The 16954-nt window shown below is 46.8% G+C and overlaps 2 protein-coding genes and 1 pseudogene across 6 annotated transcripts in view; 1 reads left to right on the top strand and 2 right to left on the bottom strand.

The window, feature by feature from the left end:
* The window catches only part of GPR26 (G protein-coupled receptor 26), a 65530-nt gene that overhangs the window by 32814 nt on the left and 15762 nt on the right, over positions 1-16954 (top strand). The gene's annotated exons all lie outside the window — the stretch shown is intronic.
* LOC115839808 (polypeptide N-acetylgalactosaminyltransferase 11 pseudogene) lies at positions 9929-11387 on the bottom strand (annotated as a pseudogene).
* CPXM2 (carboxypeptidase X, M14 family member 2) overlaps positions 14824-16954 on the bottom strand; it is a 154912-nt gene continuing 152781 nt past the window's right edge. The window contains exon 14 of the mRNA XM_060286060.1: positions 14824-15170. Within this exon, the coding sequence (XP_060142043.1) occupies positions 15076-15170 (95 nt within the window). The 3' untranslated portion in view covers positions 14824-15075. The remainder of the gene's footprint in view (positions 15171-16954) is intronic.

The following is a 16954-nucleotide window of genomic DNA, read 5'->3' as shown; positions in this document are numbered from 1 at the left end:
GCCACAACAGTGAGAGGCCCGCGTACCACAAAAAAAAAAAAAAGAATTGTATCCAAACTAAATAAGAAGACAACCCAATAAAAAGTGGCAAAAGATTTAGGCAGACTCCTCCAAAGAACATTCGCTCATGACCCCCACACAGAAAAATATGTTCAACATTATTAGCCATCAGGACAGTGCATATTAAAACCATGATGAGATGCCAGCACACAGGGAATGGCTGGAATTAAAGACTGAGAATACCAAGTATTGTGAAGAATGTAAAACAACTGGGACTCCCATACATCATTGGTGGGAATGCAAAATGATGGAAAACTGTTTGGCAGTTTTTTATAAAGGTAAACATACACTTATCATATAACCCAGCAATTCCATGCCTAGGTTTTTTCCTAGGAGAAATGAAAACATGTGTCTGCAGAAAGACTTGTATAGCAATGTTTTTAGTAACTTTATTTGTGATAATCTAAAACTCAACACAACCCACACATCCATCAACAGGTGGAAAAACGATTGGGGTATATTCTGTAGGACCCCATGTATGTGAAATGATTTATTAAAAACAGACAAAACTAAGCTAGAGGAATCAGGCTCCCTGACTTCAGACTATGCTACAAAGCTACAGTAATCAAGACAGTATGGCACTGGCACAAAAACAGAAACATAGATCCAAGGTAGAGGATAGAAAGCCCAGAGATAAACCCACGCACTGATGGTCACCTAATCTATGATAAAGGAGGCAAGAATATACAATGGAGAAAAGACAGCCTCTTCAATAAGTGGTGCTGAGAAAACTGGACAACTACATGTAAAAGAATGAAATTAGAACACTACTTAACATCATACACAAAAGTAAACTCAAAATGGATTAAAGACCTAAATGTAAGACCGAACACTATAAAACTCTTAGAGGAAAACATAGGAAAAACAGTCTTTGACATAAATCACAACAAGATCTTTTTTGACCAACCTTCTAGAGTAATGAAAATAAAAACAAAAATAAGCAAATGGGACCTAATTAAGTTTAAAAGCTTAGGTTTAAATTTTTTTAAGTTTAAAAGCTTTTGCACAGCAAAGGAAACCATTAACAAGATGAAAAGCTGACCCTTAGAATGGGAAAAAATATTTGAAAACAAAGCAATGGACAAAGGATTAATCTCCAAAATATACAAACAGCTAATGCAGCTCAATATTAAAAAAACAAACAACCCAATCCAAAAATGGGCAGAAGGCCTAAATAGACATTTCTCCAAAGAAGACATACAGATGGCCAACATACACAAGAAAAGATGCTCAACATCACTAATCATTAGAGAAATGAAAATCAAAACTACAGTGAGGTATCACCTCTCACCAGTCAGAATGGCCATCATCAAAAAATTCTACAAACAATAAATGCTGGAGAGGGTGTGGGGAAAAGGGAACCCTCTTGCACTGTTGGTGGGAATGTAAATTGATACAGCCACTATGGAGAACAGTATGGAGGTTCCTTAAAAAACTAAAAATAGAACTACCATACGACCCAGCAATCCCACTACTGGGCATATACCCTTTGAAAACCATAATTCAAAAAGTCACATATACCCCAGTATTCATTGCAGCACTATTTACAATAGCCAGTAGCCAGGACATTGAAACAACCTAAAAGTCCATCGACAGATGAATGGATAAAGAAGATGTGGTATATATATGTATATATATATGTGTGTGTGTGTGTGTGTGTGTGTGTGTGTGTATAATGGAATATTACTCATCCATAAAAAGGAACAAAACTGGGTCATTTGTAGAGATGTGGATGGACCTAGAGAGTGTCATACAGAGTGAAGTGAGTCAGAAAGAGAAAAGCAAGTATCATATATTAACACATATATGAGGAATCTAGAAAAATGGTACAGATGAACCTATTTGCAGGGCAGGAATAGAGACACAGACGTAGAAAACGGACATGTGGACACGGGGTGCAGGGGGGGGAGCGGAGGGTGGGATGAATTGGGAGATTAGGTTTGACATATATACACTACCATGTGAAAAATAGATAGCTAGTGGGAACCTGCTGTATAGCGCAGGGAGCTCAGCTCAGTGCTCTGTGATGACCTAGATGGGTGGGATGGGGGTGGAGGGAGGTCCAAGAGGGAGGGGACATATGTACACATATATCTGATTCACTTTGTTGTACAGCAGAAACTAACACAACATTGTAAAGCAATTATATTCTAAAAAAAAGACAAAACTAGTCTATAGTGACAAAAAGTAGATCAATGGTTACTTGGGTTTGGGGTAGTGGACATTATAAAGAGACACAAAAGAATGTTTTGGGAGTGATAGAAATACTGTGTCTTTAATTGTAGTGATGACTGGTTATTCGAGTACATTGTCAGAGCTAGTCAAACTGCACACTTCTAGTGGGTGCATTTTACATAACAACGTGAATATAATTAACATGGCTGAACTGTGCACTTAATATGGTTAAGATGGTAACGCTTATGTTATTTGTTTTTAGCCACGATTTTTAAACAATTAGCACACGTAAAACAATGGGTGCATTTTACTCTATGTAAATTAAAGCTGAATAAGGTTGATTTAACAAATAAAGCTATATATCTCTAAGATCTCTTCTAGCTCCCGGAAATCTTGACAAATTCTCAAAATTATCTGCTCTCACCATTATCGAAAATTCTTCACTTTTCCATACCGCTCAAAATTTTCCTAATAGGATGACATTCATCTTAAGATAAATTTAGAGGTGGAGTCTTTAAACTTTTATGTGCCATGGACTCGCTGGCAGCCCGTGAACCCTATGGGCTCCTCTAAATAACATTTTTTAAAAGAATGAATACATAAGATTTTGAAAGAAAACAATCGTATTAAAAATGTAGTTGCCAAAATATTTTTTACATATGTTTGCAGTATAGTGATAGATGTGCTTTGTTATCAGCACATTAAATAACAAGGAATAGTGACAATCTCAGAATTTACCATCATTTCAAAAGATGAGCCTAAATAAGATTTTGAGTACCTGTATCAACTGTGAAGTGATGCGAAGTTACCTGTGATCTCCACTGGTGACGGAGTTATAGGCTAACACCTCTATGTTCTACTCCTCATTCATAATTGAAGTTAATGCTAAATTTTTTAGTGAAAACGAGGACCACATTTTCCACCAAATTCATGGACTAAGTTCGGTCTGTGGAACGCAGAGAATCCCTAGTTTAGTGTGTGATTTTGTCATTCGCACCTTGATGTGAAAGCAGCTTTTGACAGCCTCGTTTTGATTAACCCTGAGATTATCCCCTCAGGTTAACCCTGAGATGATCCCCTCACCCACAGGAAGCTGAGAAGGGAGCCTGGAGCACAGGGAGGATGGAGGAAGGGGGTACTGAGAGCTCGCGGAGCTGGATGTAAATGGTGGGGGGTGGCCAACAAGGGCATGGGGAGGGTCTATCTTGAAGTTTCCTGATGGGCTGGTTTAACCTCTCTCCTCCTTTATTTATTTATTTATTTTTTACATCTTTATTGGAGTATAATTGCTTTACAGTGGTCTGTTAGTTTCTGCTTTATAACAAAGTGAATCAGTTATACATATACTTATGTTCCCATATCTCTTGCATTTCCCCCACTCCCACCCTCCCTATCCCATCCCTCTAGGCGGTCACAAAGCACCGAGCTGATCTCCCTGTGCTATGCGGCTGCTTCCCACTAGCTATCTACCTTACGTTTGGTAGTGAATATATGTCCATGCCTCTCTCTCGCTTTGTCACAGCTTACCCTTCCCCCTCCCCATATCCTCAAGTCCATTCTCTACTAGGTCTGTGTCTTTATTCCTGTCTTACCCCTGGGTTCTTCATGACATTTCAGAAATGTGGCGCAAGGAGGGGCACCTCGTGGGTTCCCCTGGTCTGGAGAGCCCGGCTCCCACAGAAACTGGCAAGAGCTGGAGGAAGGATGGGTTGGCAGTTAGGGGCGGCGTGAGCTCCTGTCCAGACTCTCCTGGAGGCAGGCTGGACGCAGGGCAGACCCTCCCTCCTGCCCCTCATGCAGCTCCGGCGCCCCCAGCGGGCTACGCAGTGGTGCAGGGCAGGGTCCATCCCCAGAGCCCACGCCACAGCTGCCCCGCTGGCTCTCACTGCCTCGAAGGTAGCTTCCACCCAGGGCTCTTGGCTTTGCCTTCAAGGTGCTTTGATTTCTGCGCTGAAAAATTCCCCGAGGCAAAGAAACAGAGAGGGGTGGTTATCTGCTGAAATTCCTCAGAGATTTACCCACCACAACTGAGGCCCAGAGAGGGGAGGGGACCCGGCTTGGGTCCCCAGGAAGCAGGTGGAGGGGCTGAGACCCACATCAGGTCCAGGTTCGCTGGCTCTCTTCTCCCCTGAGATGCAGGGGTGTGAAGGAAAGGGCAGCGTCGTGGGCAGCGCCCGGCTAGCCCGCCTGCGGACACACAGGTGGTCAGAGGCAGGGTGGGCCTCAGAGGTCATCAAGCATCTTTATAGAGGAGAGAAATGTGTTCCAGAGAAGGGAGGAGCCTCCTGCCAGCAGCTGGAGTGACAAAACGGTACTTTGGTCCTAGGTTAGCGGTTCCCAAGCCTGACCAGGCACCAGAATCACCTGGAGCCATCGTTCCAAACACGGCTCCGGGGACCAGTCCCAAAGCCACACATCAGAACCTCTGTCGAAGGGCCCGACATCTGCACTGTCACTGAGCAACCCACGCAGCTCCAGTGTGTGACCAGGCTCGAGGACCATGGCACTGAGCCATTCCCAAGTGTGCCCTGGAAGGGGCTGGGGTGGGACCTCTGACCCCTGCCCTGGGCTCTAGCCATGGGCAGACGGGAGGGAAGAGGGCAAGGAGAATGTTCTCCCCTTGGGGAGGAAGAACGGACCTCAAATAGGTGTTGGTTCAAGAAAAAGCTTAAGGCTTGAGCCAACCCTTCCTTTTCGTTGGGTGAATCTAGACCTGAGGAGTTGGGTGCAGGGAGGTGGGGGGAGGGGGACTTCATTGGGTACAGCATCATTTTAACTCTCCGATTCTCTCCATTAGATCCAAAGAAGGACAGAGGCTGCATCTCACTCATTTCTGTACCCCAAGTGCTCAGCTCAGAGACAGGTACACAGCAGGCACTAAATAAATGCTCCTGAATTCCCATTATTAGCTATGCTGCGTGAGTGGCGCTTTCACGATAGAGTTTTCTGCCGCCTCTTGAGTTTCCGCAGACACTGGGAGTTGCTGAGAATGCTGTATTCCAAGTCAAAATATTCATTATGACACACGCTGTGTGCAATTTCCACAGACCCATTCATTACCCCATAATGTGCTTGGGGAGGAAAACAAACCGCTCTTGGAAAGGCAGCCATGCAGTAGCTGAGGTCAGAGCTCTGCCACCACACTCAGTGGCCTTTCCAGGGCGCATCTCTGTTGACCGTGACCAAAAGGGTCTCTGGACCTGGGAGCACTGGACAGTGGATCTTCATCCAGGCAAGATCCAGTCACACATCTCAGGCAAGGTCAAGAAGCCCGAGGACCCCAGGGATGAAACCCACCCCCTGGCCCCTGACACGTGCTAATTGCAGCACGTTTATCTGCAATGCTGGGGACCCTTTCAGTCATGGGAGCAACGTAGAAATCCCTCTGTTTGACCTTTTCCCTGTTTATCTCATTAAAAAAGTAGCTGCACGGTGCAGAAGTTTGCTCCTGGTCTCATTAGCTGCCTCCTCATAATTGCAGGTTTTTAAGCAAGTTCCAGGCAGAGCCTCTGATGGAAATTAAACTCAAAGAGAAAGAGAACGAGAAAAATGCGTAGGAGCTGGGTAATTGCATGCCTGTGTCTCTAGCGGTGGGCTCAGGCGCACAGAGCAGCAGATGGGGTCTAAGCTGAAGGAAATATGGAAATGAAGCCCAACTCAGACAAATGGTAAAACCAAAGCAAGCCCTGAGAACACTTCTGGACAAGCCTCTAGCTCTCTAGCTAGTGTTTGTTTGGTGACGTTACCTGGCAGTTGGCTCTGACATTTCCCCCCGACCCCTGACCGTACTCCCTGGACCTCCTCTCTCTCTTGGCCACGGAGGGTTCCGGCACCCGCTCCCAGGGCTGCAGGTCACTGGACACCAGCCAGGGCACAGCTGGCCTGCACCTTCCCTCCCAGCCTCTCCCGCCAGCTGCACTCACTTCCATCCAGCCAGCTGCAAGCCTACCCAGGGCGTTCGAGGCCTCTTTACTCTCACCAAGCAGGTGCTAGATTTTTTTTTAACCTGGTGTCCTCCTCAGCTCATCCTCCAGCGTGGGCGGGAGGAGAAGTCATGGGCTCTGGAATCAGAATGACCTGGTATGGAATCCATTCATTGCCATCTTTGTGACCCTTAACCTCTCAGAGCCGCCATCATTAAAATGGTGATAATAGGGCTTCCCTGGTGGCGCAGTGGTTGAGAGTCTGCCTGCCGATGCAGGGGACACGGGTTCGTGCCCCGGTCCGGGAAGGTCCCACATGCCGCAGAGCGGCTGGGCCCGTGAGCCATGGCCGCTGAGCCTGCGCGTCTGGAGCCTGTGCTCCGCAACGGGAGAGGCCACAACAGTGAGAGGCCCGCGTACCACAAAAAAAAATAAATGGTGATAATAACATCCAAACTGTTAGAAGGATTAAATGAGCTGTCTCTGGAAAGCGCTGGCACGCAGTAAGTACTCCATGTATGTTAGTTCCTTACTCAGCCTCCAATTTCTAAGAAACACGTAATGTCCTCTGGAGTGAAGGTCAGACCATTCGGGGGTTTTGGAATTGCTAGCTTTTCAGGGCAGCCTCTCTGGAAGAGACAGTATGGCTCAGTGAGAGGAGCCCTGTGGCTTTGCGTCTCCTGTGACCCTTGGCCGTAGTCCCCATCCTCTTGGGTCTCCATCTCCCTGGTGTCCTCAAGGATGTGGAGAGCCAGCCCCAGGCCCGCCCTGCTCAGCTGACGAGGCTGTCGTGAGTTCTGGGTGGCTAAGGTGTGAGAACAAGCTCTGGAAACTGGTAAAAAAGGAAATTTGACTCCAACCCAAATGGATAGCTTATGGGAACGGGCAGCTCTGGAAACCCACAGAGGAAAAGAATTCTCAAGGGCTTTTATTGGAGACTCCGTGTGGGCTGGTAGCACAACTTTGGTGCAGCTGGTGCCGTGGAAAGAGCCACAGCTTTGGAGCCTGAAGAATCGCGCTGACCTGTACCTGCTGTGAGGCTCCAGGCCGATTCTTTACCTGACAGTGGGAAACGGGAAATGCATAATGGATGTAAATGCTCTTTATAAACTGTAAAGTGCAGATCCACCTGTTAGTTGTTCTGTAATTCTTCACTCTAGCCCCAAGGATGCCCGGCTCAACATTATGTTCTGGTTGGTACTTAGTGTAAAATAGATAGTTAGTGGGAACCTGCTGTATAGCAGAGGGACCTCAGCTCAGTGCTCTGTGATGACCTAGTTGGGTGGGATGGGGGTGGAGGGAGGTCCAAGAGGGAGGGGATATATGTACACATATAGCTAATTCACTTCGTTGTACAGCAGAAACTAACACAACATTGTGAAGCAATTATACTCAAAAAAAAAAAATCCTTGTAGAAGCGAATATACCCAGACCCTCCCTGAAAGCACATTTATGTCCAAGCAGCCTTTGAAGAAATTAGCCTTAACAAGATGATATTTAATGCAGATTGGGGTCTGCAGAATAATGGCTCCCTAAAGATAATCCCCAGAGCCTGTGAATATGTTATGTTACCTTAAGTGGCAAAATGGACTTGGCAGATATAATTGAGTTAGGGATCTTAAGACAGGAATATTATCCTGGATTACCTGAGTGGGCTTAATGTAATCACAGGGTCCTTAAAAGAAGCAAGACAGAAACAGGGCAGTCAAGGAAGGAGATGTGACGATCGAAGCAGGGGTCAGAGCCAGAGAGAGACTGAAGATGCTGTACCGCTGGCTTTGAGGTGGAAGAAGGAGCTCAGGGATGCAGGCAGCCTCTGGAAGCTGGAAATGGTAAGTGGATTCACCCCTAGAGCATCCAGAAGGAACGCAGCCCTTATATCTTGATTTTAGCCCATTGAGACTCGTTTTGGACTTCAGAACAATAGGGCTGGAAGATGATAAATCTGTGTTGCTTTAAGACGCCCAATTTGTGTAACTTGTTACAGCAGCAAAAGGAAACGAATACACAGATAAATGGAAACTTCTGCAACTTGCATACAAAAATCCCAAAGCCCAGGCACAAAAAGGGAGAAACCTGGTTTAGCAGGCACACTGTGGAACAGAGCCTAATGACTAAATGTCAGTGATGTGGCCCTGGTCACAATGGCAGCTTCAGTGTTGAGGCTCTGTTTGTTTGTTTTTAAAGAAGTAGAGTAACTGGGAGAGAAAGGATGTTTTACATTCACTAAGGTCACTGGTCACACAGAAACAATGTGTTCAGTTCAGGGCAAAGCAATTCCAGGAGGGCATTACAAACTAGTTCATCTCCTAAGCATGAGAGAGAGCAGGAACTCTCATACTTTACTGGTGGAGAGCAAACTGGTACCACTTCATTGGATGGCAATCTGGCAATGTGTATTACAAATTTTAATGCACGTATCTTTCAATCTAGCAATTGCATTGCTCTAAATCTATCACACAGATACCTGTACAAAGAGGTATATGCAATGCAAGGATATTCATGATTGTTTTGTTTGTAGTAGCAAAAGATTGGAAACTACCTCGTGTCCATCAGCAGGGGACTAGTTTAATGAAACATGGTTTTTATGAAACTGCCTACGTTGCTTTGAAAAGAATCAGGTGCGGCTTTAAATACTGACGTGGAATCATCTCCAAAATTTATTACTAGGTTTAAGAAAAGCAAGGTGCAGAATAGTGTATGTAATATTTTTGTCTACAAGAATGTGTATACTTTGCAAATGCATAATTTCTCTTGAAAAGATAGGAAGTGGTAACGTGATTATCTCTGGGGGGAGGATTCCAGAGCCCGGAGGTATGGCAGATAAGGTTTGATTTGCCCTTCATCTCACTTTTACACTTTCTCCTCCCATGTGCCTGCGTTACATATTAAAGAAAAGGAAGATAAAAGGGAAGGAAACAGAAGTCCCTGAAACCAGCTCATGGGTGTGGCTGTTAAAAGACCTGGAATGTTTACTCTGTGCAGAGGGCAAGGCTGAACCAATGGAGAAGATTTGGTCTTTGAACTAAGGAAGAATTTTCCAGCCATCAGAGCCGCCTGAAGGAGAACCAGGCTGCCCCCGTGAGGAGTGAGTTCTCTGTGGCTGTTGGGCTGATGAAGCTTAGGCTGCGTGAATCTTTCTTGCGGGGCCACAACGGGGTCTCAAGTTTTGGAGGACTTAGTATAGTGCAGGAAGTTTCACCCCAGCTCCATATTATTATTATTTTTTAATAATAAAAAGGATCCTTTAAATGTAAATAGTACCATAATTCATCAAAATACTTTATAATAGTTAACTGCCTCTTAAATATAATCTTATAAACGATGCCTTCTGGAGTTGAAAGTAATGTGGATGCAATCTGTTTAACATTATCTATTTAGAACATGGTAATAGAAGTGGAAAAAATTAACAATCTCCTATGAAGTCTTCTAAAAAAGGAAATCATAACAAGTTTCTGATCAGATAAATGCCATTCCATTATTAAAATGGGTTAAAAAGAACTGTAAATAGATTTGAATAGGCATGTCAGTTTCCTGGGTTTTGCCCTTCTCTGCAAACTTGACTCTTTAATAGAGTTAAAACTGAATTCTTGTTTTCTGTCATGAGCAAAAAATTCCTTAACGGCAGCTCAGAAGTGACCTTAATGTCTTGGTGAAACATACTTCTTCACCTTCTGATGGTCACTTGGTGCTCCAATCTCCAGTATATCTGCTGTCTCACCTTTGCTAATCTTCTCAGGCATCTCCATTAGGAGGACAAGTGTGATGAATCACCGTTCCAGCCACGAGTCCGTCTTAACTCTCCAAATGCCGTCACAGGTTGCCATAGCAACACAGCCTTTGTGACTCAGTAGATCGACCACTCTTAGGCACTGTCCACCTGGCACCTGGTACAGCCAATTATTCTTCCCAAAATTCTATTGCTGGGCTGCCCCTGACCCATGACACTTCATGAGCACTTGAATGAGTTTCCGACATATCCAGGCAAAGGGAGATTATTTAAAATCAATTCACGCTCTTCATTATAAATTCAGAGCTGAATAGGGTCACTGTAGCCACATCCCTTAAGCACCCCTAGGCCTCTCGTCTGCCTTGGGCAGCCCTGGGCCACCAGAGACTTACTGATCTGGAGGTGACAGAGCCTTTCCCATTGAAGGACTTGGGGCATTTTGACCTTCTTTTGATAAAAATGGATTGCTAGGGTTTGGCATTGGGCTCGGGTATCTGCCTCTCTTGGCAAATGTTATCCAAATATCATTTAAATGATTTCCAAGCCAACTTCTTCCTCCATTCAACAGGCTTATTGATATTTCCAAAGCTTTTGGACCCCAGCCCAGGTCTTATGGAAAAATACTCCTGCTTATATTCATCCAACTAAACATGAACCAGTCTCATCACGCATGTCATGATATCCTCGCCTTCAGGAGAACCATACGGTCGCCTTTTTCCAAAAATGTGTCCAACTCTAGAGCAAGGGATGATGAAGAGCTTACCTCCACCCATCCAAATCCGAAATGATATTTCGAAATTTTCTCCTCCCCAGATATCCATGCCACTGTCACACTGTCCAAGTTCAATGAAATAGTTTCTCTTCATGGCAAACGATCTTCCAGCAATGGTCGGTGACTTTATTGGTGTTGTCGCTCCCTCCAGGCCTCTGAGCTTGGAAAAGGGAGCACGACCCCATCTGAAATGCAGCCCCCAGTTGAATCCCCCTCACAACACGGGAGGAGCTATAGGCGAGGGTCAGCACTGGTGGTGCTGGTCACCAGGCATACTGCCGTCCACTAGTCCTCCTGGATGACGGCCAGCGAGGAGCCGGCCACGTCACAGCCGCTCTGATGATTCTGCCTCAAATCAATCTCCCACGCTTTGTATTTTTTATTACTTTAATTTTTCCAAGGAGGTAGTTTTGGACACATTCATCTAGTTCTCCTTTCAAATCACTGTGCACGAGCATGATGTCCTGAAGAAGCCAGACAGGCACGTGGTCCAGGAGGCTGTGAACAGGCCAGAGCCAGGCACACAGCCTTCATTGCAGAAGCAAATAGCAACAGCAGCCACGGGCAAATCCACTGAGTCAGACTTGTCTGGACATGTGCTGCCCTCCCCGTATCGGCTACATCTCTGTGGCAGCCAAGCCCTGACTCAGAAGCACATTGAAGGCATGTTTCTGATACCGCAGGTCTCTCAATGCCTGATCACTTTCATTAAAAATCATACCCAGGGCTTCCCTGGTGGCGCAGTGGTTGAGAATCTGCCTGCTAATGCAGGGGACACGGGTTCGAGACCTGGTCTGGGAGGATCCCACATGCCGCGGAGCAACTAGGCCCATGTGCCACACACTGAGCCTGCGCATCTGGAGCCTGTGCTCCGCAACAAGAGAGGCCGCGATAGTGAGAGGCCCGTGCACCGTGATGAAGAGTGGCCCCGCTTGCCACAACTAGAGAAAGCCCTCACACAGAAATGAAGACCCAACACAGCAAAAATAAATTAATTAATTAATAAACTCCTACCCCCAACATCTTCTTTAAAAAAGAAAAAATCACACCCAATGCAGAAGAGAATTTCACAGTATCTTTTTCTGGATCTTCAACATGGTTCTCTCTCACATCGTCAATGTTGTTTGCTTTGAACTGTGATTCTAATACTCCACTTGGACCTCGAGTGAAACAGGGATAGAATTTGGGGAGGAAATAGTCCATGGAGCCCAGACACCTTGATGAGCACATTCTTAAGTGGCTGTCAGTTCACTGAAGTTGAAATAAACAAAAAGCAAAACTGTCCAGTTCCCAGGTGAAAAAGAACGTCCGCAACAGATATATCGCACGGTGACACTTCCCACTGTAGACCCAGCATAGCTGCAGGGCTGCACTTCCCACTGTAGACCCAGCATAGCTGAAGGGCTGCACTTCCCACTGTGGACCCAGCATAGCTGAAGGGCTGCACTTCCCACTGTGGACCCAGCATAGCTGAAGGGCTGCACTTCCCACTGTGGACCCGGCATAGCTGCAGGGCTGCACTTCCCACTGTGGACCCGGCATAGCTGAAGGGCTGCACTTCCCACTGTGGACCCGGCATAGCTGCAGGGCTGCACTTCCCACTGTGGACCCAGCATAGCTGAAGGGCTGCACTTCCCACTGTGGACCCGGCATAGCTGCAGGGCTGCACTTCCCACTGTGGACCCGGCATAGCTGAAGGGCTGCACTTCCCACTGTGGACCCGGCATAGCTGAAGGGCTGCACTTCCCACTGTGGACCCGGCATAGCTGAAGGGCTGCACTTCCCACTGTGGACCCAGCATAGCTGAAGGGCTGCACTTCCCACTGTGGACCCGGCATAGCTGCAGGGCTGCACTTCCCACTGTGGACCCGGCATAGCTGAAGGGCTGCACTTCCCACTGTGGACCCGGCATAGCTGCAGGGCTGCACTTCCCACTGTGGACCCGGCATAGCTGAAGGGCTGCACTTCCCACTGTGGACCCGGCATAGCTGAAGGGCTGCACTTCCCACTGTGGACCCGGCATAGCTGAAGGGCTGCACTTCCCACTGTGGACCCGGCATAGCTGCAGGGCTGCACTTCCCACTGTGGACCCGGCATAGCTGAAGGGCTGCACTTCCCACTGTGGACCCGGCATAGCTGCAGGGCTGCTTTCAACTTCCTGGAGCAGGTGCTGAAGCCATAAGCTGGTGCTGGAGGCTGGGTGTGAACCGGCGTGAGAGTGAGAAACTCTGGGGATGCAGTCGTGGGTTGGGGGCCACGCTTCCGGAGCTTGACCTCCAGGACCCTGGCTCCATACTGGAACCATGTGGGGGACTTTTACGTCTCACTGATGCCTCCCCCTCCCCCCGAGACCAACTGAATCGGAATCAGGTGTCTGGGCTCCATTCTGGCCTCATCTACTCCTGTCCCACACCCAGCTCAGAGTGACCGTCTAAAACATCAATCTGATCATCCCACAACCCCCTCCCGAAACTTCCAGTGGTTTCTCACTGTACTCGGGACAAAAATCATGTCCTTGTCAAGGCCTGAAGTCCCTCCGAGTTCTGTTCTCACCGGCCTGGCCCTCTCACTCACTCACAGGATGCGGTCCAGCTACTCACCACCGTGAACTTACCAGAAGCACCACTGACACATTTACTGTGCCTCTCGACTCCCCCTGGTTATTATGTTTCACTTTGATTAAAAACACAGGTGCACATATTCCTTATTTCAGGTGTTCTCCAGGGGCAGAGGTAGCCAATTATCCCATTACAGAAATCATGTACCTGGAATAATAATTATGCCTCAGAGGGATCCAATTGCATCACTTGCATAAAGTCAAAGCATTTAGATTGCTCTTAAGGAAATCAGGCGTGCACAAGAATGACTGACTTGTTATCAGGGGAGCTACTAGCTCTGCGTGGAAATTCTACCAACTGAGATCAAGAGCACGGGTGTGGGAATGATGGATCCCTTGGAAATATGTTTAGTCTGAGATGCCGTGCGGGACTCTGGTGGGGAAGTCCAGTGCACGGTTAGTTGGATGATTTTGAAGAAGGAGGGAGAGTTCTAGGATGGAGACAAAGTTGGGGAAGCACCAAGATTTAGGAGGTAGGGGCTTCCCTGGTGGTGCAGTGGTTGAGAGTCTGCCTGTCAATGTAGGGGACATGGGTTCGAGCCCTGGTCTGGGAAGATCCCACATGCCGCGGAGCAACTAAGCCCGTGAGCCACAACTGCTGAGCCTGTGCGTCTGGAGCCTGTGCTCTGCAACAAGAGAGGCCGCGATAGTGAGAGGCCCGTGCACCGCGATGAAGAGTGGCCCCGCTCGCCGCAACTAGAGAAAGCCCTCGCACAGAAACGAAGACACAACACAGAAAAAATAAATAAATAAATAAATAAAAATTAAAAAAAAAAAAAAGATTTAGGAGGTGGTTCAAACTATCTGAGCAAAGAGATCACCCAGCAACTGGGTGTTCAGTGACCGTTTCTGGGGCAGGTGGAGGGAGAGAAGGATGGAGACGAAGAGAAGATGCAGAGAAAGGGACAGGGAGAACAAAACCAAGGAGTGGAGAAGTTTCAAGAAAGAGAGGCAGTGTGTCCAAAAGGACGAGTAAGATGAGGCCATCTCAATAACCCAGGCTGGGGGAGTGAGGGGTCTGCAGGGACTGGATCAGATATGGTTTCAGGAGCAAGATGGAGGTGGAGGTTGGAGCACAGAAGACAGAGCTATAAGTGGGAAACTAGGAAGGGCCTCGACCGGTGGAGGAGAAGTGGCTGCCCCCCTTTGCACGCTAAATAAAATTTAAAACATAAAAAAGAAAGGCTAGTGTCCCTGTTTCCCAGCTCCTCCCTGGCCCACAGTCCTCTTCTTCCAAGCTCTCAGGGCATGGTGTGTGTGCATGTGCTGTGTTTAAGTCACTTTGCTTTCAGATTCTTGCCTTTCATTTATTTAAGACAAAAAAATTTTTAAATGCATCCCGTATTAGTCAGGGTTCTCCAAGGAAATGAAACCAAATGTATTAAGAGATTTATTTTAAGAAATTAGCTCATGTGATCACGGGGGCTAGCAAGTCTGAGATTCATACAGCTGGCAGGCCGGAAACTCAGGCAGGAGTTGATGTCACAGTCTTGAGAGAGAATTTCTTCTTCTCCGGGAAACTTCGATTTTTGCTCTTAAGTCCTCCCACTGATTGGATGAGCACTCCCTCCCATTTTCTCCTTTATTTGCAGTCATCTGATTGTAGATGTGAACACGTCTACTTCCCTGCAACACCTAGATTAGCGTTTGATTAAATATCTGACCGATGCACAAAACTAACCATCTCACCTCCTAAATGATGCAAACTGCTGGTCTCCTACTCCAGCCAGACCAATGACGGAGTGTCGTATCCATTTAATAAAATATCAGAAAATGGAAGGAGGACGTGGGGGTCCTCCTACAGCCCCTCAAATAAGACACGAAAACTGGAAGAAGCTGTAACTGCTTTCTCAGAGGATGATTTCCAGTTTCTTCGGAATTCCCCCACATGGCCTGTAAGATAGAAGGAACCGTCTTACTACGGATGCAACAGTGTGGTCTCAGAGGACTTCTCCAGGAGTGTTACCAAGCAGGTGCCTTTACAACGACAGACAGTCGGGGAGCTGATAAAATGCTGTCTCCCACACTCCGCTCTTCCAGTGTATTTAGCAAGACTAAATTGGTCCTCCAAGCTTGCTGGTTTTTTCCTCCCTTCTTCTCATGTTAACCTGTCAGCTACGTGAGCGGATGATCCTCGAGGGCCACACCTCTTCTGCCACAAAGGAAGTGAGGGTCCCCGAGACACCCACACAGCCACCTCTGACGATGCTCTTTGTCCCAACAGAATACCCCCGACCCGAAGTGAATCCGCCTGCAGGATCGGTCTGCACTGCAAGTCACTTGCTTTATAGATGGGATGGAGGGCTCAGGGGATGGATGGGGGGACCCCTGGGACCCCTGCCTGCCCACTCCTTGCCAGTGCCGTTGCCGCCTTAGCTTTCTGAAGCTCTTACGACTCTTAAACGGGTACGTCCACAGTGAGCAACACCCTTAAAAACTGTGGTTATAAACCTACCTGAGAAGCGAATCAACATCTCTCCAACTGCCCAATAAGGCTCAGATCACTGAGATAAAGTGTGGCTCTGCTAGACCAGGGATTTCCATCTGGGGGTCCAGGGGCCCCTTGGGTTCTATGAACTTGAATGGGGGGAAAATGCTCCTTTTTTTTCACTAACTTCTCAAATGCAGCATCCCTTCAGTTATGAATGTAGGTGACCCTCCAGAGCGGTGGTCTCAGCACCTGTGCCTTTGTCACCAACGGTGATCACAGATATTTCCACGTCTCACCACAGTCGTAGCAGAATTCTCAAAATAGCATTTTTGTTCATCCCTACTTCAGAATTCCAGCCAGTGTGAGTCACTAGCCGGATCTTGCATTTACTGTGTTAATTATGAAGCGCACATATTACTGTGTCACATTTGTTTTCTCGAATATGTTTATAATTGCATGTCAATCTAATAAGTTTCTATTGTAACCTGATGTCCGTTGTTTTGTGCATTGAAAACCATGATTCTGAGGAACGCATGGCAGAGGAAAGATGCAGAACGTCTGCACTAGATCAATGCTTTTCAAACCACAGCCGTCATGGGTCATAACATCAATTTAGTGGGTGGTGACAGGCATTCTTCTTGAAGAAAAAGGCATAAAGTAGAAACTGTCAGAGCCCATCATGTGTGCTAAAGATGCCCTAAACATGTATTACTGTGTGGCCTGCGTGTGCTGGTTCACAAAGTAAAATGCATTTCTTAGTATGCCTGTGCTGGAAGTGTTTGAAAGTCACAGCTCCAGACAGCAACGCTTGCAAGGACAGGGTCACGGCTCTGTGCTGCTCACCCTTGCTTATCGCTCCAGTACCTAGGATGATCCTCGGAGTTAACAGGTGCTTGTCAACTATCTATAAAATGGAGAAGTGAAAACTCCAGAGAGTAACAACCACACGATGTACATCTCCATCAAAAATGGTTATAAAACCATTCAAGAAATACCTTTTGAGTTTCTACTATGTGCTGGTGGGCACTGGAATTTCAGTAGTAAACAGTTAATGGTTTAGCTTTTAGTGTAGCAGAATGAAAAATTTTGTTAATTTGGACCACACATACACACACACAAAAGAAAAAAACCTAGTGAGGTTGAGATTTTTAACACATATTTTCTGGGTACGTGCTTGTCCTGAAGACCCGGAGAAGGATTTGAAGTTGAGGCTCATGTGGCTCTTTCGTGGAGAGCCCACTGGACT

The sequence above is a fragment of the Globicephala melas genome, chromosome 16 (genome assembly GCF_963455315.2).
Source record: "Globicephala melas chromosome 16, mGloMel1.2, whole genome shotgun sequence".
NCBI classification, from domain to species: domain Eukaryota; kingdom Metazoa; phylum Chordata; class Mammalia; order Artiodactyla; family Delphinidae; genus Globicephala; species Globicephala melas.
This window is presented reverse-complemented; position numbering and strand designations above follow the sequence as displayed.